General features: G+C 37.8%; 1 protein-coding gene across 2 annotated transcripts in view; it reads left to right on the top strand.

Annotated features, from left to right (window-relative positions):
* MUSK (muscle associated receptor tyrosine kinase) overlaps nt 1-27094 on the top strand; it is a 90357-nt gene that overhangs the window by 12877 nt on the left and 50386 nt on the right. Inside the window, exons 3-6 of one of the 2 annotated variants that reach the window (XM_082657412.1) lie at nt 10194-10345; nt 15146-15273; nt 16604-16745; nt 26299-26328. In XM_082657412.1, the coding sequence (XP_082513538.1) occupies nt 10194-10345; nt 15146-15273; nt 16604-16745; nt 26299-26328 (452 nt within the window). The remainder of the gene's footprint in view (nt 1-10193; nt 10346-15145; nt 15274-16603; nt 16746-26298; nt 26329-27094) is intronic. The other variant, XM_082657413.1, reaches the window with a different exon arrangement.

Here is a 27094-nt window from a genome sequence, read left to right as displayed (position 1 = left end):
GGAGCTACGAAACTGCAGCCTGTGAAAAGGAAACCCCAAACACAGTAAGTTAAGCAAAATGAGAAGACAGAGAAATATGCAGCATATGAAGGAGCAAGGTAGAAACCCACCAGACCAAACAAACGAAGAGGAAATAGGCAGTCTGCCTGAAAAAGAATTCAGAGTAATGATAGTAAAGATGATCCAAAATCTTGGAAATAGAACGGAGAAAATACAAGAAACGTTTAACAAGGAACTAGAAGTACTAAAGAGCAAACAAACACTGATGAACAACAAAATAAATGAAATTAAAAATTCTCTAGAAGGAATCAATAGCAGAATAACTGAGGCAGAAGAACGGATAAGTGACCTGGAAGATAAAATAGTGGAAATAACGACTGCAGAGCAAAATAAAGAAAAAATGAATAAAAAGAACTGAGGACAGTCTCAGAGACCTCTGGGACAACATTAGATGCTCCAACATTCAAATGATAGGGTCCCAGAAGAAGAAGAGAAAAAGAAAGGGTCTGAGAAAATATTTTAAGAGATTATAGTTGAAAACTTCCCTAACATGGGAAAGGAAATAGTCAATCAAGTCCAGGAAGCACAGAGAGTCCCATACAGGGTAAATCCAAGGAGAAACATGCCAAGACACATATTAATCAAACTATCAAAAATTAAATACAAAGAAAAAATATTAAAAGCAGCAAGGGAAAAGCAACAAATAACATAAAGGGAATATGCATAACATTAACAGCTGACCTTTCAGCAGAAACTCTGCAAGCCAGAAGAGAGTGGCAGAACATATTTAAAGTGATGACAGGGAAAAACCTACAACCAAGATTACTCTACACAGCAAGGACCTCATTCAGATTTGATGGAGAAATTAAAACCTTTACAGACAAGTAAAAGCTAAGAGAATTCAGCACCAGCAAACCAGCTTTACAGCACATGCTAAAGGAACTTCTCTAGGCAGGAAACACCAGAGAAGGAAAAGGCCTAGAAAAACAAACCCAAAACAGTTAAGAAAATGGTAATAGGAACATATACATCGATAATTACCTTAAATATAAATGGATTAAATGCTCCAACCAAAAGACAAAGACTGGCTGAATGGATACAGAAACAAGACCCATTATGTGCTATCTACAAGAGACCCACTTCATACCTAGGGGCACATACAAACTGAAAGTGAGGGGATGGAAAAAGATATTCCATGCAAATGCCAATCAAAAGAAAGCTGGAGTAGCAATTCTCATATCAGACAATATAGACTTTAAAACAAAGACTTTTACAAGAGAAAAGAAGGACACTACAGAATGATCAAGGCATCAATCCAAGAAGAAGATATAACAATGGTAAATATTTATGCACCCAACATAGGAGCACCTCAATACATAAGGCTAATGCTAACAGCCATAAAAGGGGAAATCAACAGTAACACAATCATAGTAGGGGACTTTAACACCCGACTTTCACCAATGGACAGATCATCCAAAATGAAAATGAATAAGGAAACACAAGCTTTAAATGACACATTAAATAAGAGGGACTTAATTGATTTTTATAGGACATTCCATCCAAAAACAACGGAAAAGACTTTCTTCTCAAGTGCTCATGGAACATTCTCCAGGATAGACCATATCTTGGGTCACAAATCAAGGCTTGGTAAATTTAAGAAAATTGAAATCGTATCAAGTATCTTTTCTGACCACAATGCTATGAGACTAGATATCATTCACAGGAAAAAAACTGTAAAAAATACAAACACATGGAGGCTAAACAATACACTACTTAATAACGAAGTGATAACTGAAGAAATCAAAGAGGAAATCAAAAAATACCTAGAAACAGATGACAATGAAAACATGACAATTCAAAACCTATGGGATGCAGCAAAAGCAGTTCTAAGAGGGAATTTTATAGCAATACAATCCTACCTCAAGAAACTAGAAACATATCAAATAAACAACCTCACCTTACACCTAAAGCAATTAGAGAAAGAAGAACAAAAAATCCCCAAAGTTAACAGGAGGAAAGAAATCATAAAGATAAGATCAGAAATAAATGAAAAAGAAATGAAGGAAACAACAGCAAAGATCAATAAAACTAAAAGCTGGTTCTTTGAAAAGAAAAACAAAATTGATAAACCACTAGCCAGATTCATCAAGAAAAAAAAGGGAGAAGACTCAAATCAACACAATTAGAAATGAAAAAGGAGAAGTAACAACTGACACTGCAGAAATACAAAGGATCATGAGAGATTACTACAAGCAACTATATGCCAATAAAATGGAAAACCTAGAAGAAATGGACAAATTCTTAGCAAAGCACAACCTTCCAGTACTGAACCAGGAAGAAACAGAAAATATAAACAGACCAATCACAAGCACTGAAATTGAAACTGTGATTACAAATCTTCTAACACACAAAAGCCCAGGACCAGATGGCTTCAGAGGCGAATTCTATCAAACATTTAGAGAAGAGATAACACCTATCCTTCTCAAACTATTCCAAAATATAGCAGAGGGAGGAACACTCCCAAACTCATTCTAAGAGGCCACCCTCACCCTAATACCAAAACCAGACAAAGATGTCACATAAAAAGAAAACTACAGGCCAATATCACTGATGAACATAGATGCAAAAAATCCTCAACAAAATACTAGCAAACAGAATCCAACAGCACATTAAAAGGATCATACACCATGATCAAGTGGGGTTTATCCCAGGAATGCAAGGATTCTTCAATATACGCAAATCAAGCAATGTGATACACCATATTAACAAACTGAAGGATAAAAACCATATGATCATCTCAATAGATGCAGAAGAAGCTTTTGACAAAACTCAACACACATTTATGATAAAAAACCCTCCAGAACGTTGGCATAGAGGGAACTTACCTCAACCTAATAAAGGCCATATATGACAAGCCCACAGCCAACATTGTTCTCAGTGGTGAAAAACTGAAACCATTTCCTCTAAGATCAGGAACAAGACAAGGTTGCCCACTCTCACTACTGTTATTCAACACAGTTTTGGAAGTTTTAGCCACAGCAATCAGAAGAAAAAGAAATAAAAGGAATCCACATCAGAAAAGAAGTAGAGCTGTCACTGTTTACAGATGACATGATACTATACAGAGAGAATCCTAAAGATGCTACCAGAAAACTACTAGAGCTAATCAATGAATTTAGTAAAGTAGCAGGATACAAAATTAATGCACAGAAATCCCTTGCATTCCTATACACTAATGATGAAAATATGAAAGAGAATAAACCTACCTAAGGAGACAAAATACCTGTATGCAGAAAACTATAAAACACTGATGAAAGAAATTAAAGATGATACAAACAGATGGAGAGATATACCATGTTCTTGGATTGGAGGAATCAGCATTGTGAAAATGACTATGCTACCCAAAGCAATCTACAGATCCAATGCAATCTCTGTCAAACTACCAATGGCATTTTTCACAGAACTAGAACAAAAACTTTCACAATTTGTATGGAAACAAAAAAGACCCCAAATAGCCAAAGCAATCTTGAGAAAGAAAAATGGAGCTGGAGGAATCAGGCTCCCTGACTTCAGACTATACTACAGAGCTACAGTAATCAAGACAGTATGGTACTGGCACAAAAACAGAAATATAGATCAATGGAACAGGATAGAAAGCCCAGAGATAAACCCATGCACATATGGTCACCTTATCTTTGATAAAGGAGGCAAGAATATACAGTGGAGAAAAGACAGCCTCTTCAATAAGGGGTGCTGGGAAAACTAGACAGCTACATGTAAAAGAATGAAATTAGAACACTCCCTAACACCATGCACAAAAATAAACTCCAAATGGATTGAAGACCTAAATGTAAGGCCAGACACTATCAAACTCTTAGAGGAAAACATAGGAAGAACACTCTTTGACATAAATCACAGCAAGAACATTTTTACCCACCTCCTTGAGAAATGGAAATAAAAACAAAAATAAACAAATGGGACCTAATAAACTTAAAAGCTTTTGCACAGCAAAGGAAACCATAAACAAGATGAAAAGACAACCTTCAGAATGGTAGAAAATATTTGCAAATGAAGTAACTGACAAAGGATTAATCTCCAAAATATACAAGTAGCTCATGCAATTCAGTATCAATAAAACAAACAACCCTATCCAAAAATGGGCAGAAGACCTAAATAGACATTTCTCCAAAGAAGATATACAGATTTCCAACAAACACATGAAAGGATGCTCAACATCACTAATCATTAGAGAAATGCAAACCAAAACTACAGTGAGGGGCTTCCCTGGTGGCACAGTGGTTGAGAGTCCGCCTGCCGATGCAGGGGACACGGGTTCGTGCCCCAGTCCGGGAAGATCTCACATGCCTCAGAGCGGCTAGGCCCGTGAGCCATGGCCGCTGAGCCTGCGCGTCCAGAGCCTGTGCTCCGCAACGGGAGAGGCCACAACAGTGAGAGGCCCGCGTACCGCAAATAAAAAACTACAGTGAGGTATCACCTCACACTAGTCAGAATGGCCATCATCAAAAAATCTACAAACAATAAATGCTGGGGAAGGTGTGGAGAACAGGCAACCCTCTTGCACTGTTGGTGGGAATGTAAATTGATACAGACACTATGGAGAACAGTATGGAGGTTCCATATAAAACTAAAAATAGAACTACCATATGACCCAGCAATCCCACTTCTGGGTATATACCCTGAGAAAACCATAATTCAAAAAGAGTCATGTACCACAATGTTCATTGCAGCACTATTTACAATAGCCAGGACATGGAAGCAACCTAGGTGTCCATCGACAGATGAATGGATAAAGAAGATGTGGCACATATATACAATGGAATATTACTCAGCCATAAAAAGAAATGAAATTGAGTTATTTGTAGTGAGGTGGATGGACATAGCGCCTCTCATACAGAGTGAAGTAAGTCAGAAAGAGAAAAACAAATACCATATGCTAACATATATATATGGAATCTAAAAAAAAAAAAGAAAAATGGTTTTTATGAACCTAAGGAAAGGACAGGAATAAAGACACAGATGTAGAGAATGGACATGAGGACATGGGGAGGGGGAAGGGTAAGCTGGGACAAAGTGAGAGAGTAGTATTGACCTATATACACCACCAAATGTTAAATAGGTAGCTAGTGGGAAGCAACTGCATCACACGGGGAGATCAACTCGCTGCTTTGTGACCACCTAGAGGGGTGGGATAGGGAGGGTGGGAGGGAGATGCAAGAGGGAGGGGATATGGGGATATATGTATACATATAGCTGATTCACTTTGTTATACAGCAGAAACTAACAAAACATTGGAAAGCAATTTTACTCCAATAACGATGTTAATAAAATACATAGATAGAAACAAGGGGAAAGAAATAGGGCAAGTTAATATACTTAGGAATCTTGGTTTACTTAATGTTTATGTGTCCAGTCTCTCTTCCCTGTGCCTCAGATGTCCCCACTGTGGTGTTCTTACAAGAAACAGAGTTGAGGTTGAGCAAGGGCCCACAGGTGGAGGGTTCCTGAAGCCAATGATATATATTTGCCCTGTTGGAGGGACGCAGGGATAAGTATACCTGGCCGGAGCTTGTCAGTTAGCCTGCTCAACAGCCATGGATTTTAACTGTGTTTCCTGGATACAGCTCATGGGACCATAATGGGGCCATAGTGTATATCACCAGTGGGTGGTTGTTTTCAAGGTGACAAAGTTGTCAGTCTAGAGGTGGCAGAATTATGAACTTGTCTTTCCATCTCTTCCTACCATAAATAATGCTCTTCTTTGTTCCATCATATTTTTAATTTATTCCATCTATGTTTAGTAGGTGGCAATTTTATTTACTACCTATATTCAACACAATTTATCAATTCTGCCTATATTTCATAAGTCAGTAGCTTACTTTTTATCTCTACTTACAAGTCATTTTACCAATATCTCATAAGTTATTAGCCTTACAATTTATATGCTTAACACTTTTTATGAGTTTTATCCATCTTATGTCTTTGTCTTCTATAATAAAATTGACTATTCCTAAACAATACAGGAAAACCTCATTTAATATACATCATGAATAACAGTGGTAATAAAGTACCTGTGACACTATTACAGTAGAAGTTATAAATAGTTTTATATTACAACATGATGTAATATATTACTGTTGCTTATATACTGGGATATTATTTATATTCTTCTCTACTTTGAAATTATAATAGGTGTTAGATAGCAGTCAGTATTCAAAAGTCAATATTCAAAGACTACTCTCCCCATCATCATCTTTTAACTTGTCCAAGAAGGAAGTTTGTTGCCTACATTGTCAAATAACTTTGAAAATTATTGCCCTATAATCCTCTCGTGTTTATCTCCCAATATTGTAAGTAGATGAAGAAATGGACAACCAATGAGTTTTTTTCAAATCATGCAAAGAAAATCAACATTATAAGTCTGGTTCAGGAAACCATAAATATTCTAACTTGGCTTAAAATACTATGAATAAAATTACTTTTAATAAATTTAAATCTTCCCTTTATTGTATGGCAAAAATATGTTACAAATAAATAAGAAATAAACGGAGCAACAGGTTCAGATAGTTGTTAGTCAAAGGATATGTGAAATAGGAAGAAATTACGTTTTGAAAATACAATTGAGTGCTTCTTGAGGAATAATGAATAACTTTACACAGGAGATACTCGACAAGCATTACCTCAGCCAGGTGATAAAGGTCAATATCAATAGTGAGAAATTATATTGATAGTAGTACCCTTGTTATGATGTGACGAAATGGCACTCTACCTGTGGTCTTCCTCCCCAAAGCTATAAACCCAATTTAATCATGATAAAAGCATATGACAAATTCCAATAGAGGAGCATCCTACAAAATATTTGACCAGTACTCTTCAAAACTGTCAAGTCATCCAAAGCAAGGAAAGTCATAGAAAATGTCAAAGCTAGAAGGAGCCTAAGGAAATGAGACAAATAAATTAAATGTAGTAGCCTGGAAGAGATTATGCAACAGAAGAAGACATTAGGTAAAAACAAAACAAATCTGAATAAACTATGACTTTAGTTAATAATGTATCAATGATGATTCATTACCTGTAACAAATGTACCATACTTACCTAAGATGTGGGAAACTGGATGTAGGGGGTATATGTGAATTCTCTGTACTACCTTTCCAATTTTTCTATAAATCTAAAACAGTTCTGAAAAATTTCTCTTTGACATAAATCATAGCAATATGTTTTTGAATCTGTCTCCTAAGGCAAAAGAAATAAAAGCAAAAATAAACAAAAAGGACCTAATTAAACTTGAAAGCTTTTGCACAGCAAGGGAAAACACCAACAAAACAAAAAGACAAGCTACAGAATGGGAGAAAATATTTGCGAATGATATGACCAGTAAGGGGTTAATATCCAAAATATATAAACAGCTCATACAACTCAGTATCAAAAAAAAAACCAAACAACCCAATCAAAAAATGGGCAAAAGGCCTGAATAGACATCCTTCCAAAGAAGACATACAGATGGCCAACAGGCACACAAAAAGATGCTCCACATCACTAATTATTAGAAAAAACAACAATAAGATATCACCTCTCACCAGTCAGCTATCATAAGTCTACAAATAACAAATGTTGGAGAGGGTGTGCAGAAAATGAAACCCTTGTACACTACTGATGGGAATGTAAGTGGTGTGGCCTCTATGTAAAACAGTATGGAGGCTCCTCAGAAAGCTAAAAATAAAGTATTATATGATCCAGCAATTCCACTCTGGGGTATATATCCAGAAAAAATGACAACACTAATTTGAAAAGATATATGCACCCCAAATTCATAGCAGTAGTATTTACAATAGCCAAGACATGGAAGCAACCCATGTGTCTGTAACAGATGAATGGGTAAAGAAGATGTGGTATATATTTAGAATGGAATCTTAGCCTTAAAAAAGAATGAAATTCTGCCATTTGCAGCAACATGTATGGACTTCGAGAATATTATGCTTAGTGAAATAAGTCAGATGGGGAACAACGAATACTGTATGATACCACCTACATATGAAATCTAAAAAGTAATACAAACGAATGTATATGCAAAACAGAAACAGATTCACATAGAAAACAAACTAGTGGTTACCAAAGGGGAGAGGGATGGGGGAGAGGGATGGGGAGGGGCAAATTAGGTATATGGGATTAAGAGATACATACTATTATGTAGAAAATAGATGAGCAGCAAGGATATATTGTATAGCACAGGGAATCATAGCCATTATCTTGTAATAACTTAATGGAGTATAATCTGTAAAAATACTGACTCACTATGCTATGTACACCTGAAACTAATATAATATTGTAAACCAAGTATACTTCAATAAAAAAGAACAATTTATATTTTGAAAATTATAAATACTTGTGTCCCTCACAATCTAAAAGCAATTTATGTACTTGAATTAAGCAGCAGTGATACCACAGATTATAAATCTTGGAAGTTTATATTTCACAGAGTGGCTGGACCCTTGGTCCACAAGCACATCTGTAAGATATTCCAATATTCATATTTTCCATGAAAACTTATACAAAGCAAAAACTACACGAGAGTGAATATCATGGCTATCCTCAGTTATTTGACGTGATTTAATGAACTACCCAGTGATTATATTATCCTTAGTCACATTAGACCAAAAATCACTCCATCCCTTTTTTCCTCTTTAAGATCAGTGTGTGATGGGAGCCACCCATTGAATTAGAAAAATCAAAATTCCATTCCCTTTACAGTTTTTGTTTTCATGTCGTGTTAGTTTTTCCCATTTCTACTGTAACAAATTACCACGCATTTCATGGCTTGAAACAACACAAATTTACTATCTCCCAGTTTCGGAGTTCAGAAGTCTGAAATAGGGCTCTTTGGGCGAAAATCCAGGTGTTGGCGGGGCTGCATGCTTTCTGGAGGCTCCAGAGGAAAGTCTGATTTCTTGCCTTCCCTAGCTTCTCGGAGCTGCCTGCGCTTCTTGGCCCCTTCCTGCATTTTCAAAGCCAGCAGCTGTGTCACTCCATACTCTGCCTCCACCATCACAGCTCATCCTCTGATCCTCCTGCTTCCCTCTTCCATCTTTTAAGGACCCTAATGATTACATAGGGTCCCTCTGGATAATCCAGGATACTCTATTTTAAGATCCCTGACATCTGCAAAATCCCTTTTGCCCTGTAAGGTAACATATTCACAGGTTCTGGGGATTCAGACATGGATCTTTGCTGGGGGTGGGGTGCTTTACTCTGCCTAATATACGGATTTAGCGTAAAGGATATTTGGTCATAAAACTCACTTTTAGGTTGACGCTTCCTCTCAAATTTCTTTCTTTCGTCCTAATTTCCTTCTCAACATTCACACTGCATGTCATTTAGTGAGATAATATATGTAAAACCTGTATTTTTACAGTTTGGACCTTTTTTGCTTACTTATGTGTCCCAAGGAACTAGCACTGTACCTGGCACTTGTTAGGCACTCAACAAACATTTGATTAATGAATGAACAAATAGTTAAGTGGTAGTTACTTCTATAAATATTTAACTCTTTTTTTTCCCATTTTTTAAAAATTGAGGTATAGTTGATTTACAGTGTATTAGTTTCAGGTGTACAGCAAAGAGATTCGGTTCATATATACATACACACACACATACACACACATGCTCTTTTTCAGATTCTTTTCCCTTATAGGTTATTACAAGATATTGAATATATTTCCCTGTGCTATACAGCAGGTCCTTGCTGTTTATCTGTTTTATATACAGTAGTGAGTATCTGCTTATCCCTTTCTGCTAGTCGCACTTATGTGTGTGTGTGTGTTTTCATTATCTAGCTGCTACTTCCCAGTAAATATGGGGCAGAACTCATATCTTGGGTAATGATATATACTTTCCTAAATAAATAACTTTATGTTTGGTCTCATCAACAGACATCACCTTTTGAAGTTATTTTTGAAGGACTCAACACTGCTCTGATTATTGGAGCCTAGGAAAGATTAGAATATAATGTTAGCTTTCAATTCCCAAATACGCTTATTCTGTTATTCAGAACTCAATCGAATTTCCTCTTACCTTTAGTCTACTTCCTCCATTGGTAAGCCATCTGTGTGATCATTTAATCATAGCCAAAACATCACAGATGGGGCCCTAACCTGCCATAATCCTCTGCGACCCACAGGCTCTTTGACACCCGGTACAGCATTCGGGAGAACGGTCAGCTCTTCACCATCCTGAGCGTGGAAGACAGCGATGACGGCATTTACTGCTGCATAGCCAACAATGGCGTGGGAGGAGCTGCCGAGAGCTGTGGAGCTCTGCAAGTGAAGATGAGTGAGTAGGAAAGAGAATCATCCATTGATTTCAAAGCTGACTTGGTACATTTTGAAGCAGGCAGTAAATAGAGCCTCCCGCATACCTGTATGTTCAGGCAGCCAGACAAGTTCAAGTTCAAATCACAACCTTGAGACAGTCCCACACCTCTTACTCCTGCCATCAACCACCATCCTACAGGCAAGCCTCATTGTTCTCTACCGTCTCCCATTTTCATGCCTTTATATGTCTCTTTATTTGCGCCACCCTGACATCTTTCACCAGGAGCTTCCCTTTAGAATCTTTACCCCATACCTTCAAAACAGTTTCATGACAACCAAACACCCTTTTAATCTAAAACCTCTTTGCAGACACTTCTCCTACCCTTTTGCCTTGTTTCAAACTTGATTTTCTTGAGCGACTTTTCAAACTTGAGTGACTTTTCTGCTTAAAGGGAGGCTATTTCTTCCCCATTTCATGTCAACAAGGCTAGCATGTACTGATGTTTCATGGTGGCTTTTAAGCCATTACATTTTGTATTCCTGTGCAAAACCTTTCCTCTCATGAGGGCTTTTGCCATTTTGACATTCTCTCTAACTTTATTCATCAAGTCAGCTACTCACTTCTAGGTCCTCTCCCATATTTCTCAAAGATTTTGATTCCAGATTTATTAAATTTCTATCCATTCCTACTCCTGCCATTATCCTAAGCGATTTCAACAGCCATGATTCAGAGCCACTGTCCACTTCATCCTATAGCTCCTTGACCTTCACAAGTCCAGTGATGTTTGCCTTAACTCTTTATCAGTCTACCCAATCTATGACCTTGTCACCCCCAGGAAATGGACTGTATTTCAAATCTTAAACCCCAGTAGGTCACATCCTGAACATGGACATTTCTATTTCCATCTCTGTCCGATGAGGAAACTAGTTTCCCACACTCATGATTTGCCTCCAAACTGAAGGCACAAACTCCATCTGTCTCCTTCTCAGCTAAGAACAGAGTCTGGCTCTCTCACACCCTTCCTCCCATTCCATACGATCGCAATCATGGTCATGTTCTCCTGCCCTTAACTCCATTGGGGGGAGTCTCTGTTCCATCGACCCCCAATGGGCACTTCATTCAATTCTCTCTTCACTTTGTTCTCTGTCCTACCTAGTGTGGCATCATCTCGCAGCCCTTACCAGCATCCTCAAATCTCATGACCCCCTGTGCTATAGCACCTGCTGCTTGCAAACTCTCAACCTTGTAATGAAGTAACCTTTATTTTCTCCTCTCTGATGTCACAGTACTGATGAGAAAAATCACAGAAACATGCATATTGGCACCATACAAAGCACGGTGGAATCCAGTTCCACCCGGAACGTTTATTATGAGGTTTTGTTGTTGACTTTATCACTATTTCTTACATCTTTTATCTTTCGGTTTTATTGTTATTGTTTTGCTGGAGGAAGTGGTTTGCTGCTTCTTTTCAGTGTGAGCACGCGAGATGCATTTTCTGAATGTTTGTGTGGCTGAAAGTCTTTATTTTGCACTCCAATTGTTTCTCCTCATATTTCCTACATATCTATCTTGATATTCTGCTTTCTAGGAGATTTATTTGGCTTTTCCTTCTATATCATGGATTTGGTCTTCAGTATGACCATTCTGCTATTCTGACCTTATATTCTGTACTTTGATCTTAAAAACCCGTATTTTTAATTTCTAGGTATTATTTTTTCCCTGACTGCTCCTTTTCTTCATAGCCAACTTTATGTGTATGATGCAACATTCACTCATCTAAGGATACTATTAATGCACTTTTTTAAAGCATTTTCTTCTTTCACCTGCTTTATTGCTGTTTTCTTCAGGCTAAGTTTTGATTTTATTTTGATTCTCTTTCTTCATGTTCATGGTTGTTCTCACATGTCTGTTAATCTTTTATGTTTGGTCACACCTATAAATGCTGTCCGAGATTAACTATAATAGGTATGTAGTGGGGCTAGTGGGACATCATGGGGAAGCTGATCTGGGGGTTCTGAGGGTAAAGAGGTTGGGATGTACCCACAAGCAGGCTTTCTTTCAGCATGTGGGGCAGTAAGAACACCAAGTAAGGAAGTTGGGATGTTCTCTTTTGCTGAAGAATGAAGGTGTGATTCCAAAGAGTACATTTAAGTACTTCACTACTTTGTGGTACTACTTTTCCTTTGAATACTGCTTATATTTTTCTGACACTAAATGTTCTTGATTTTGGTTCTATCCTAAATCCTCTTTTTTTCTTCTCTCCTCTTCTTTTCTCCACTCTCTCCTTAGGAAAGCTTACCCATTCAGGTGGCTATACACTGGTGTGGCCGTCCCAACTGTTAAAATTTTGGAATGCTTCCACACTGCTTGCTAAAGAGCTGTTTCCTGAGACCCTCGAGGTCCCCACCCCCATGGCTACTCCAACTACCCTCAGACCTCCTTCGGGAGTTCCCTCCCCCAGATTCCTTATGGTCCAACAACTAAGGGTTCAGTCTTGGCGTAGCAGGACACTTCCAGCATCCCACTTCAGCAAGATGACCAGTTCTGATTAGTCAGTGCTCATGGCTCCCCCTGAATCATGCTCCCTTAGGGTGGGGAATCCATGACTCCACATCAATACTCAGTTCATTCCTAGTTTTCTTAATGTTCAATTGCCCGCAAAGGTTCTCCTGAGCTCTCACCAACAGATGACAAGGACATCTATTTCATTGAGAAGACAGGAGTTATTTGCTTTAAGCAAAGGTTTTCTGCCTAAGACATTATCTGCGACTCAGGTTTGCCATAGGGATCAGTTCAGGGAGCCCAATGGAAGGAATGAATAATACTCTCTTTGACTATATCACAGGTGTATCAACTCCTAAGCTAAGCTTTTGCCAATAGCTGTATGACAACTCAGCTCACAGTTGAGGCGCCTAGTCATTGTCTAAGCATAGGTATTCACTGTCATTGATGAGAATGAGCATTGTATGCTTTAGATCGCAGACAAAGTGACAACGTTGATAGTTTTCTATAACATGTTTAAAGCCTATCTTGTATCTTTGCCACACTGCAGGGTCATACCACCTCTAAATGGCAATAAATAGCTAGATTAAAAATCAATAGACAGGGCTTCCCTGGTGGCGCAGTGGTTGAGAGTCCGCCTGCCAATGCAGGGGACGCGGGTTCGTGCCCCGGTCCGGGAAGATCCCACATGCCGTGGAGCGGCTGCGCCTGTGAGCCATGGCCGCTGAGCCTGCGCGTCCGGAGCCTGTGCTCCGCGACGGGAGAGGCCACAGCGGTGAGAGGCCCGCATACCGCAAAAAAAAAAAAAAAAAAAAAAAAAAAAAATCAATAGACAGGGCTTCCCTGGTGGCGCAGTGGTTGAGAGTCCGCCTGCCGATGCGGGGGACACGGGTTCGTGCCCCGGTCCGGGAAGATCCCACGTGCCGCTGAGCGGCTGGGCCCGTGAGCCATGGCCGCTGAGCCTGCGTGTCCGGAGCCTGTGCTCCGCAATGAGAGAGGCCGCAGTGGTGACAGGCCCGCGTACCGCAAAAAAAAAAAAAAAAAAAAAAAAAAAAATCAATAAACCATGCAGTCTTTGCAAATATCACTTATAACCACCACCAAACCATGTCCCTCCAACACACACACACACACACACACACACACACACACACACACAATTGAAGTAGAAGGGCAAAAATCCTTATTTCCTGCTCTTCTATGTCAAAGTAACAAATTGATTATGGCACATGACCTGAAAAAAATAAAATGCATCTATTTCTCAGTAGTCTCTCCTGCAAAGATAGTCTTCTGCTTTGTAACTGTAACATAAGATTCCTTAGGAAATAAATGTAGTTTTCATTATTTTATGAGTGTTTCAAATAGTAAAATCACTGGCATCCTGAACTTGTCAGTACTTCTATGCAATAGATTTAATAACGTCTTCCTCTGAAAGCTCCATGTTGGAGAATAAAAATTAACTGACATAAACTATTTCTTCTGAACAAATGAATTTAGGAGTGTTTCACAGAACAGTATACACAAGTTGGCTTTGCAGAGTGGAGTTACTCTGAATTATATTACAGAATTTCTCTGATTACAAGTATAGTAACATTTGATTTATTTTCTAGAGGATAAATGTATCTAATTTTTAATCATCAAACTTAATAGTCAAATTAAGATGGAAACCAAAGGAAAAGTAGACATAACTCAGAATTATACAAATAAAACTTATATCAAAACTTTACTTTCATATGTTTTCATGTCTGTTGCTATGAATTACGTGATGTTGAATTGTTATCAGTTTATTTTTATTTATTTATTTATTTTTTTTTTTTGCGATACGCGGGCCTCTCACCGTTGTGGCCTCTCCTGCTGCGGAGCAGAGGCTCCGGACACGCAGGCTCAGCGGCCATGGCTCACGGGCCCAGCCGCTCCGCGGCATGTGGGATTCTCCTGGACCGGGGCATGAACCCGTGTCCCCTGCATCAGCAGGCGGACTCTCAACCACTGCGCCACCAGGGAAGCCCTTATCAGTTTATTTTAATCAACTTTTTATTAACTATTTTAAAAGTGCAGAATACTATGATAATTATAAACTCCTAACATGTTTTATGAACTGATTTTTCAAATAAGATAAAACAGAGATAACCTAAATTTTCAAAAATGATTTCTGTTTGATAGCCACTAAAAACATGTCTTAGCATTTGGTGAATTCTGTATTATAATAGCCTAAGAATATTTTTAATGTATATTTATAATTAAACATAAACTTAGAAACTCTAAGTTTAATAAAGCCATATTGCTTTTTAATTTTTAACCTTCATTTCCCTTTAGAACCTAAAATAACTCGTCCTCCCATAAACATAAAAATAATAGAAGGATTAAAGGCAGTTCTACCATGTACTACAATGGGCAATCCCAAACCATCAGTGTCGTGGATCAAGGGGGACAGTGCTCTCAGGGTAAGTGATTGTTATGTTAAAACATGTATATACAACACATTGTCAAATACAACAATCCTTTGCAAGCTCAGTCGCACACTTACAAACTTAGTATAAACTTTTTTCCATGTACAACATTTAACCAAACTTTAATATTTCTGTTCCCATATATGCAAATTGTAAGGCATTCCAGTTGGGGCTGAGTAGGGGAAAAAAGAGATAGGAACCAGTAGTGTTAAGGATGATAAAGGAGGCAAAGCAGAGCAAAGCTACAGTCTTTTTTGTTGGTTGGTATTTGAATCATTTATTTTTCAACATTGAATCTTTGAGACTCATGAGATTTAAAAAATGGAACTAAGCTCCAAGCTTTAGACCTGACAAATCGTTTCTGGGAGGAGAGAGAGAAATAAGGTTCGGAAGAAAAGGAATGAGAACATTCTGGAGTGAAGTTAGAGCATCAAGACTGGTGAACAAACCACCTTGACAACAACCTCAATCACATACAGTAGTCAAACTTGAAATGCAGTATTCACACGCTTATTTTGTACTGCTTTGTATCTTATACCTACATTTATTGATAAATTACTATACTGCATCACCATCGTCTCTTTCCATCCTTGTATAACCTACGAACTGTGAACTCAGTGAGGTCAAAGACATTATGTTTTTCGTATTACTGTACTCAGAGTATTCCATGGGGAATACATAGGTGTTGATATATGTCAATTAATTGAAATAAAACATAATATCAATTAGCTTTGTTTTATTTAAAATAAAACAAATAATTTTCATTTTTTATGGTAATCTATATAATTCTCTGGCTTTCCTTTTGTTATATTTTCTACAATAAAAGCAGGGGGTGGCTCTATATGAATTTAGAGTCCCCAGAGAGAAGATAGATGTAACATTTTAACTATAAAGACCAATTTTTGTATTATCTGTAGAATTTTCGAACTTTTCAAAGGATATATATTCCCCTAAGGATACCATATAGGCAGTAAGCATGGCTGTTAAAAGCAATGCTTTTAATCAAACAGACCTGGATGTGACATTTTTAGATATCAAAGAAACTCCTAAAATAAGGCTTGTTGATGTAGGACATCCAATAAGCCTTGGGGTCCTCATATAATGAAAGAAAATAAAAATAACTATATCTTATGGCATTGTTATTAAAATTAATTTTGGTAATCTTATACTATCTCATTTATTATTGTGTTACCCATAATAAATGCCAAATAAATGTTAAAATAATATTTTTGATACAAGTGATAGTGATGACTAGATGAAATATAGCAAATGTGTCCTTGACAGACCTATGGCCATTTTTAATTCATGTCCCTGTCCCTGGCAGGAAAACTCCCGCACTGCGGTTCTTGAATCCGGAAGTTTAAGGATTCATAATGTGCAAAAGGAAGATGCAGGACATTATCGATGTGTGGCAAAAAACAGCCTCGGGACGGCATATTCCAAGTTGGCGAAGCTGGAAGTTGAGGGTAAGGAGCTGCGTTCCTTCCCATTACAGGGCTAGCTGAGGGCCTCACGGTCTACTGTGAAGCATTTCAGCTTGCAAAACAGAGAGGCAGTAGGTAGTTCATTTCCCTCATTTATTCCAGATATTAGACCGTTAGGTCAACACTCAAACATTTGAAACGAGAAAAAAAATGTTCCTTTGTATAACAGGTCATATTCCATCTATAGCCCGTCAATTAACCAAAACCGACTAAAGTCACTATAATACTAAAACAATAGGATATCATTTTAGAACATCTTCTTGGCTTGGACAATTCTCCCTTGTTTATAAATTTGAAGATATTCATTTTATCTTTTTTCAGCATAAAAGACGTGTCTTAAAAATGTATCAAAAAGAAAAGAAAAAAAGTAACTTCTTTCCAATTGTATTGTCACAAAGGGTTGAGAAAAATATAATACTGGCTCAAAATGTATAACCCCAAACGGTCCTACTTCTATGAGTTACATTGTCAAAATATTTTCCGTTTTTTAAAGTGTTCCTTTAAGTCAATTAATCCAACAACTGGTTGTGAAATATCTTCACTGAGAAATCAGAATCCAGATCGAGCTAGGGATTCTATCCATTTGGTCCTCAGCTCCTTCTTGACCTAAAATTATAACATATTTTGCTTAAAAATAGAAACTACCAGCATGCCTATACGAGGTGAGTAAACTGAGTACAAAACTCTTCCCAGCTCCTCCTGTTACAGGCCTTAGAATTAACCTCTCTGGCTCTCAGTTTTCTTATCTGCAAAGTGGGGTTTGTTGTGGGTATTCAATGAGATAAATTACTGGTAGTATTTAGCAGAGTGTCTGACGCTTTGTAAAACTCAGTAAATGTTGACTATAGGAGTTATCACTTCCTTTTCTGTTATCTGATGGATAAAGTGATTATCACACACTGGCACAAATTATAGTTCAGCTGGGGAAGACTTCACAGCTTCCCCATAGCTTACTTTGATGTCACCCTTCTCTTAGGCCAAAATCGAGCCTTTCCTACATTTCTTCCTTCTCAATCATACAGTTTTCTATTAGCTTCTTTAAGATTATCTTTATTTCCTAGCTAGACCTTCTTCTCACAGCTTTGATGATCTCATTTCAATTAACTGTTCATGGAAAGGAATGAGGTTGGAGGGAATAGTGGTTGTCAGATGTAAAAAGAATATATTTTTCACACAGCTGCTAGAATTTAATATCTTTTAAATTATCAGTGCTATTTAAAGCTCAGAATGCAAAAACCAGCTGATGTAACTTATGGAGTGAAAATTAAATAAACATACAAACACACTCAGTCCCACTTTCAGACACAGTGAATGTCTGCCTAGATCCAGTGTTTCCTTGACCTATATGTGGAGGGATACAGAACCAATGTTATCCATTTGTGTACAATATCATAAATATTTCCCTCTTCAAGGTATGAAATATGAGCCCACTGCATTATAACATCAAATACTGATTGTTTAGGTTACTGTCTTCAAAGATATTGAAACCATTTGGTTTAGCTTTGGCCTAGAGAAAATTATCACAGATCTCATTAGTTGGAGTTCAATTACACAGTTTGGTCTTGCCTTGCCATTTAGTTTTGTATCATGCCTATCAGTAAAACTGAACACTCTCCTTTCTTCCAAACACTGAAACGATCATGTTCATTGTGTTAGTAATTAATATATGCTAGAGATTTTATTAAACTTGCTAGTACTGAGAGCTCATAATATCATTTAAAATTACTCTACCAGTAGGTTAAGATGCTCATTTTAGCACACATGTCTATTTCTACTCCATTTTAATCCTTATTAGTCAATAGACACGAAAATATGTGACATGCTTAGCACAGCTGCTGGTATATAATATGCATTTAGTAAATGGTATCAACTATAATTATTACTATTAGAAGATAAATTTTGCAGAAAATCTGCTTTGGCTATTGAAGCTCTGAAAAATTGGCTTCCACCTAAAGAAATAGTGGAGGCATGTCCACAAGATATAATGCAAACATGACCTATTTTAAAGGAAGGGCCAATTCAACCAACAACTCAGAGCATGTGAAAAAGCAACTAAGAAGTCACTGGAAGAATCCCAACGTGCCTTCAAATGCCTGCTGTCTTGGCAATGGTGAGGGCTAAAGATGAAGCTGGCCATGGTCAGTTAGGACAGATGAGCATTTGCTATGTATTATATCGGTAACTCTGCAAATTAGTTTGAGCATATCAGAATGAGAGCCCTGTAAGTGCTAGTTGATGTGGGGCTACATTGAGGGCAAATAGATATGTCAGGGAAAGATATGGTTTGTCTGCCATTGTGAGCTTCTAATGAGGTTAAGCATGCCAGGTTATGGATTTAGTACAGTGTGTTTGCTAAATCCTAGCAGCCATAACAAACATGAAAGAAACACCCTTGGACACAGAAGTAAAGCTAGCTCCCTTTCTAGATTGCCATCCTCAGGCCGCCGGGTCTCTGGAATGGCAATGTAAAGATATTCTACCCTGACGCCTTGCCTTAAAAGATTCAAACAGTGGCATGCAAAATTACTGATGGGACCGTCTAACTCAACCATGACCAAACATGGATGTTTTTCGAAAAGGACGAGCAACGGGATGGCTAACATTTTAAAATCCTAAATGCTTTACATGTATTATTTTATTTTAATTTTCACGAACAGTCACTGAGGAACGGCCTATAATTGTACCATTTTAGGAAACCGAGGAACACAGAGGATAACTAATTCACTCAAGGCTGCACAGATGGAGGCACCTAAGAAATGGGGTAACACTGAATACTGTCTGTTCTATTAAAAAATGAGAGAATCATGTGTGACATTGTCAAGAGTGATGTCAGAATGGGGATGGGGAAGAAGCCAGAATTCTGTGAATGAAGGAGAACAGGAACTGAAAAAAAGAGAGACAGTGTATGCTGACAATTTTTTTCAATAAATTTGGCAGAGAAAAGGGATGAGTCAAAAAAGTTAGCAGTAGTTGGAGGCATCTTTGGCACATAGGAAGCGTGGTTTTGCATGATTTCTCTTTTTAAAAGATTGAAATGTTTAAGAAAAAACATGGACAGTGTTAAAATATTAACGAGAAGGAACCCAGAGAGAAGGAAAATTTGAATATACAGGAGAGAGGTGGAATGTTCAAGGGACTGTGGTGCTTGGGAAGGCAAAACAGATGTATTCAGCAATAAACTTTATATAGGGGGTGACCGCATGTCCCAGTTTGCCCAGGATAGTTCTGGTTTACACCTGTTGTCCTGGAATAATTATTAATAGAGTCCTTCTTTTACTTTCAAAAATATCTCAGCTTCAGTGGTCAATTATATGATTACTCAGACAGGAAGAAGAAACTTCCTTCCTCATAATAGGAAGAAGGAGAAAAGAGGTGTATGCCAGTGTAAATGAGTTCATAAGTTGGGCAGATGGAATTTGAGAAAGCTCTGTTCTGATGGGCTCTATTTCCTCTCGGAAGTAGGAAGTAAGGTTATCTTCTGAAAATACTTCTGTAAAGGGGGGCAGCGGGATGAGGAGAGTGGAAAGGTTTTAAAATAGCTGTGGGGAATGGGGGAGATGACTCACAGGGAAACTAGGCTTGCTGGGGAACATTCAGATTTTAGCAGAGAACAGGACTATGAATACAGAGTGGCATCAATTTGCTTCATTGCAGGTTTTCCTGCAGGGTTGCTCAGCAGTACAGGTGTAAGTTGGAATATGTAGAAAGCCAAATCCAAAGGCCAGATATAAGCATTGGAGTTTTGCCAGGAAAGAAAAGAGGGCAAAGGATTTGTGAATATTGGAAGAGAATGCTTGAAATGATGACTCATGGAATCTTTAGGTACTAAATACACAAACCCGGGATTACACACTTAGAACTCCAGCAACACGGCCAACAAGATAATATGAAAATCTTCCCACTACAAACAGCCAGAAATGCCGGGTTAGTTGTACAACTCATACGGAAAAAATGGAAATATTCAGAAGTCAGGAATGAATAGGAATTGGAAAAGCAGAGCGGTGAGATCATGAGCTGGTTGGGCACTGTCCTCCATGTAATGAGACAAGTGCCCACTTCTATAATGTAGAAGATTGGTTTTAAGGCTCTTAAAGGGAAAAAGTCAAGGTCTTGGGTCCCTGTGAAGTGGAAGTTAGCGCTGATACCCTTGTATAAAGCTGAGAACCACTGAAGTGAAAAGATAGGCCAGAAAAATGCTACCCGTTGGCATAGAAACACAGAGGCTTGTCTTTCTCTTCATAAGAATAGCCAATATTCATTCTTCATATGAATGAATAGCCAACACTCAGGACAGTATCTCAATTAGATTTGCTTTTGAATTCATGCTGCCAGCCGGCCAGTCTGGGAATCCCCAGTTGGAGAAATTAACATAAAAGTTAGTCCCAGGTCTTCCAAAAAAGAAATAGAGATGGCCAACAGGCACATGAAAAGATGCTCAATATTGCTAATCAATAGAGAAATGCAAATCAAAACCAAAATGAGGTATCACTTCATACTGGTCAGAATGTATATTATCAGAAAGTCTACAAATAATAAATTAGAGAGGGTGTGGAGAAAAGGGAGCCCTCCTACACTGTTGGTGGGAATGTAAATTGATACAGCCACTATGGAAGACAGTACGAAGGTTCCTTAAAAAACTAAAAATAGAGCTACCATATGATCCAGCAATCCCATTCCTGGGCATATATCCAGAAAAAATGAAAACTCGAATTCAAAAAGATGCATGCACCCCAATGCAGCACTATTTACAATAGCCAAGACATGGAAACAACCCAAGTGCCCACAAACAAATGACTGGCTTAAGAAGATGTGGTATATATAGAACGGAACATTACCTGGCTATAAAAAAAGTGAAATATTGTCATTTGCAGCAACATGCATGGGCCTAGATGATATTATACTTAGTGAAGTAAATCATTCAAAGAAAGACAAATATGTGCAAAGACATATGTGGAATCTAAAAAATAATACAAATCAATCTACATACACAACAGAAACAGATTCGCAGACACAGAAAACAAACTTATGGTTACCAAAAAGGAGAGGGAGAGAGGGAGGGACAAATTAGGAATATGGGATTAACAGATACAAAAAAATACATAAAATAGATAAGGAACAAGGATTCACTGTATAGCACAGGGAATTATATTCAATATCTTGTAATAACCTGTAATGAAATATAATCTGAACAAAACCTGAATCATTTTGCTGTACACCTGAAACTAATACAATATTGTAAATAAACCATACTTTAAAAGAAAAATTTTAAAAATTAGTCCCTGGTCAAAAATTTAACAACAAAAATGCTGAAAAAAGAAACACCTTACACAGGTTACATAGGGTTTTCATAGGTAAAGCCACACTGAGGATGAGTTCACAATACAAAATTATCGCATCCACAGGAAACAACCCGCCTTGAGTGAGAATTAGCTGACACAATATACAAAGTGATTTAAACCCCAGGAAATTCGATTAACAACACAATATAATAGATACTCTAAAATAAATATGTTTAAACTAAAGACACAAAAGGAGGAACAACAAAAAAGTAAGATACATTAGGAAGAAGAAAAACAGTTCCGATAAAGAATTAAATATAATTTTAACAAATGAAAAAGATAATGGTTAAAATTAAAATTCAGTGGTTGAGTAATGGCATATTAGAGATAAAGAGATAATTCACACATTAGAAGTTAGCTCTTCAGAATTAAGAATTCAGTGCAGAGAGACGGGAAAGATGAAATTGAATTTAAGAAATAATTAAGGATAAAAAAAGAAATAATTAAGGATATAAATTATAGAAAGAGAGAATAGAGAAATATAAGAGAAGCTATACTCAAAAGCATGATGCCTGAGAACTTGCCAAAATTGATGAAAACTTAAATCATCAAGTATGAGATGTACACCAAGTCCCAATAGTAAAAATAAAGAGCAGATACAGAAATATTTGCACACCCAGACACATTATAATGAACCAAACACATAATGAACCAAAGACAAAAAGGTGATGTTAATTATTAAAGAAAAGACAGATTGCTTACAAAGAACATCAATTAGAATAACAACAATTGACAGGGTGTAGGAAACCAGCACTTGCAATTATTCTTATAATTTGGTGTAGCCTAGTAGATATGTTTTTTGTTTTTAATAACCATCAAACTTTAAAATGTGTATAGATTTGTCTCAATAATTTAACTTCTAAAAATTTATCTAAGGGAATTCTTTACAGAAGTATATACTCAAGATTATCACAAAGTTGTTTATAATAGTAAAGTTTTTTAAATAATTTAAATTTGCATCAATAGGAGACTGACATAATATGTGATGAAATTCCGTGTGACCATTAAAAAGGATGAGATCGATCTATATGTATTAATTTCTAAGACTTTCCACCATATATGTGACTTGGGTCTGTTTCCTGTCTCTGAATCTCATTTTCCTCATCTCTAAAACAGGGGTAAAAATAGGACCTACCTCTTAGGTTTCTGCAATGATTACATGAATTAATACTGGCACACAGTATGCACGATATATTTGCTGCTTTTATTAGTAGTGATTTAATTAATACTTACATAGTGCTTACCATGTGCAAGGCAATATCCTATTTCTTTAGAAATATTAACCCATTAGAAATATTAATGTGTTCATAAGTGAAAAAGTAAGTTAAAGAACAGTATGTTATATATTATACACTGGAGTATAAATGCCGAATTGTTAATAGTCATCATCTCTGCATATAGAATTACATGGGGGGGTGGTAACCTTCCATAATATACTTTATATAGCTTTATACTTTCTGAACTTTTATAAAGAGACCTTTATAATGAGGAAGAATTAATGCTTGTATTTATGCTTTGGAAAAAATGACTTCTTCCAAATATTATACTATTTAAATCAAGTGACATCAACCTTTCTGTTCATTGGTTTTACATATTTTTGTAGCTCTCTTGCTCCATTCTGCTCTAGAACAAACTCAGGGATGGGAAAAGTTTTGTCAAAGGCAATCGATCCCTACCTTGATTAGATATTCACAACTCTTGCCTATTGGCTGAAGAACGTCTGTGGTGGGATCATGATAAACAGAACACGGAAGCTGCCATTTCCTTAGGCAGGGAATTAACCCGTAAAGACAGTAAGTTGAGGAAGTAAGGGAGTGGGAAGTGAAAAGGTTCAGAGAGTGGCAGCTACTGGTGAATTCTCTCCTCGTTTGACTCTTCTTTCTTGATTATGGGCAGAAACCTGGAATTTATGATTCTGTAGTAGCTTGGAGGATCCAAAGTAAAATTCCATACGGGTTCTGATTTCTCAATGAATATTTTCTACACTTGGTTAGGTGTTATTGACTCACAAAGTAAATTAACAGAAAGTTCACATAGAAAAGTGAAGCACTCCTGGGTGAGAACTATACAGCTCTACTGATTTGCCATTGGCAGGGAAGTCTCTGGTTTCCCAAATTCCATAGTCACCTGGGATGCAGAAAAGAGCTGTCAGTCTCACAACGATGGAGGCTCTCCCTCTGGAAATGTTAACCCCTCTCTCGGGTACCTCTGTGACAGTGGGCTTTAGGATAGCCCTCATGGCAGGATAAATGAGGGCCAGAGAAATCTGTACGTCATATTGCATAGAAAATTTCATTTTCTAAATGTTCATTTTTAAATATTTTACCATATTTGGAGTGAATCTCACAGTCATTGGTTTCTTACAACAAGCATTGGCTAACTTCTTGTTTCTTTATTATGCATTTTAATATATCTGAAATTGAGGTTTGTCTTACCCAGCTTAATGGCAATCATACCTTGTTTGTGGCTTCTGCCCCCTAGCTAAGATGGTTCCTTAGCTGTCTCCAGATATGCGAATGAATATACAGTTATAAAACAAAGATAAATCAATCATATTGGCTCAGAAAGATTTCCTTATATTTAACTAGAAATGTTCCTTCTGTTTGAGATCATTTGTTTTAATTAGTTCCTCACAGAGGTAAAAACACCATTTTCAGCAGCATAACTCTTTGTAGTCTCCCCTCCCCGCGCCGGCCCTGAACAATGATACTTGCTGCATTAGTTTTGGTTGAAAAGAGACAAAGTGACTTCTCAGGGACCTATGGAAGGAATTCTCTTCTAAGTCAAGGGACAGCGTTGTCTCTTTCTCCAATCTACTTCATGTTCTACCTTAGGCATGTGCGCATCCAAAGAATGATCCCTACTGTTTCTCTTATGTGTCTTTAATTGAAAAAGTTTTCTCCTGAGTACTCCGAAGTACTCAGTACTCCAGAGTACTCAGTGGCAGGGCGATACCACCATGGAGTGTGATGATCTGAGTGGTAGAGCTGAAGTTTTCAAGGAGAGGCTGCCGTCAGGGGAGGCTTTGAATGACCTCTGAAGTACCAGATTCTTATTTTAGTTTTCCAATTTTGACGAGAGGGATATTCTCCCTTAAAAAGTGTTTCATAAACACTACACCACAGAAATTAAACACTTCTAATACGATAATGTAATTATTCTTCTTATAGCCAGAAAGAACATGGTTCTGAGTTTTTTAATCATTGGAAAGGATCCATTAAAAAAAACTACAAATATCTAATTTTCTTATATTTCTCTTCTATTCTTACATATTTCCCTTAAACTTCCCTTATCTCCTTTGCCTTAATTATTAATGAAATGATTTATTTATTTGGAGCTGAGGGCGGATCTCATACATTCTGTGAATATCACATTCAGACGAATCCTGCTTTGTGTATAGAAACTGGTTGAGTGTAGAATACTTGAGACCCAAATTAAAACAGATGCATGTTGGAATGGATCGGGCTCCCTGCTAATTGCATTTTCCATTATTGCCTTGTTTCCTCTTGGAGCTTTAAGCCATTAAGGAAAAGGTTAGGCAGAAGGGAAGCTAGAACCAAGGGTTCTCAGTCAGTGATCACCAGTGGAAAGAGGTGGCTGGGCATAGTATAAAGTTGCAAGTGAGAGCCCTAGAAGCAGACCAAGAAGAGAACAGAACCCTTCTACACAGAGGGCTATAGAGGGTTACATAGAGGCTCCTCTAACGTTTAAACAACTCCTTATTTGCAGGGGGCCTCAAAAAGAGACCCATGTCTCCACACTTGGGAGAGGCATTTTGGGGAGTGAGGAGGAGGGAAGGTGAGCCATTTGGCAAACTTGATCGGCTCCAGGGCAAGAGTTTCCCAACACTGAACAGGGCACTTTATTGCTGTCAGCCCCTTTCTCTGCAATCTGAAAAGCTTCACCATGTATCCTTAGGGATGACCTGGTCTATTGGAGGCTTTTGTTGTTGTTGTTGAAGACTTTTGGCAAACATACGCAGTATATAAGATAAGTAGAACTCTAAAAGACCCAAACAGATACACACATAGGATGTCCCAGAGGCAAATGGCAAGAGATCTAACTCTAAGAGATCGGGACTGTTTTCAAAAATGTTAGACTTCTGGCTGTCTTCTTTCCTAGAGATCAGACTTCCTTACTGCATCTAGAAATGTTTACATACATTTGATTTGCTTTTTCCTTTGTTTATGCTGCAGCTCTTAATATGACAAATGCCACAGAGAGAGGTATTTAAACCCCCAACGTGTGCTGTGCTCTCAGTGATTGCAGTCTTAATAAAATTTGCAGTGGCCCTGTTCCCGGCATCAATTCTACCTGCCTGATGCCACTAACAGCTTTGATTTGCTGTCATGAGTACACTGTGCATTTAAAAACCAAAGAAAAGAAACAGGCATAAACCTTCGATAACCCGGGGGGCTATCATGGGGAAAATTAAATCTGCATGATTAATAGGGTGCATGCTCTAAAAGAAGGGTTTGACCCATTGATTTCAACTTTAGGGGAGATTATGCTGCATTCTCATCTAGAAAGTTCTGTAGTGCTTTTGAGAAACAATGGTAAAGTGGTCCTTTAGTTGAAGAGTTGTCAGTAAAGTTCTCTAAGGACAAAAAAGTGTTATATAATGATTATGCACTGAACATATAATACTTCAAGGTGAAGAACAGTTAGGTCCTCTTTAATCGCTTTTAAGAAAAGAAAATGTGGGCTTCCCTGGTGGCGCAGTGGTTGAGAGTCCACCTGCCGATGCAGGGGACACGGGTTCGTGCCCCAGTCCGGGAGGATCCCACATGCCGCAGGAGCAGCTGGGCCCGTGAGCCATGGCTGCTGAGCCTGCGCGTCCGGAGCCTGTGCTCCACAATGGGAGAGGCCACAACAGTGAGAGGCCCGCGTACCGCAAAAAAAAAAAAAAAAAAAATTTAGTGCGTGGGAAGAAAACAATGGTCTCTCTTGAGACCATTTTGCACTCCTTCCTGTAGCGAGAGCTATGTACTT

Source organism: Grampus griseus, assembly GCF_964374135.1.
Source record: "Grampus griseus genome assembly, chromosome: 6".
Lineage (NCBI taxonomy): Eukaryota > Metazoa > Chordata > Mammalia > Artiodactyla > Delphinidae > Grampus > Grampus griseus.
Note: the sequence above shows the minus strand (reverse complement) of the source record. Positions and strands in the feature narration are given on the sequence as shown.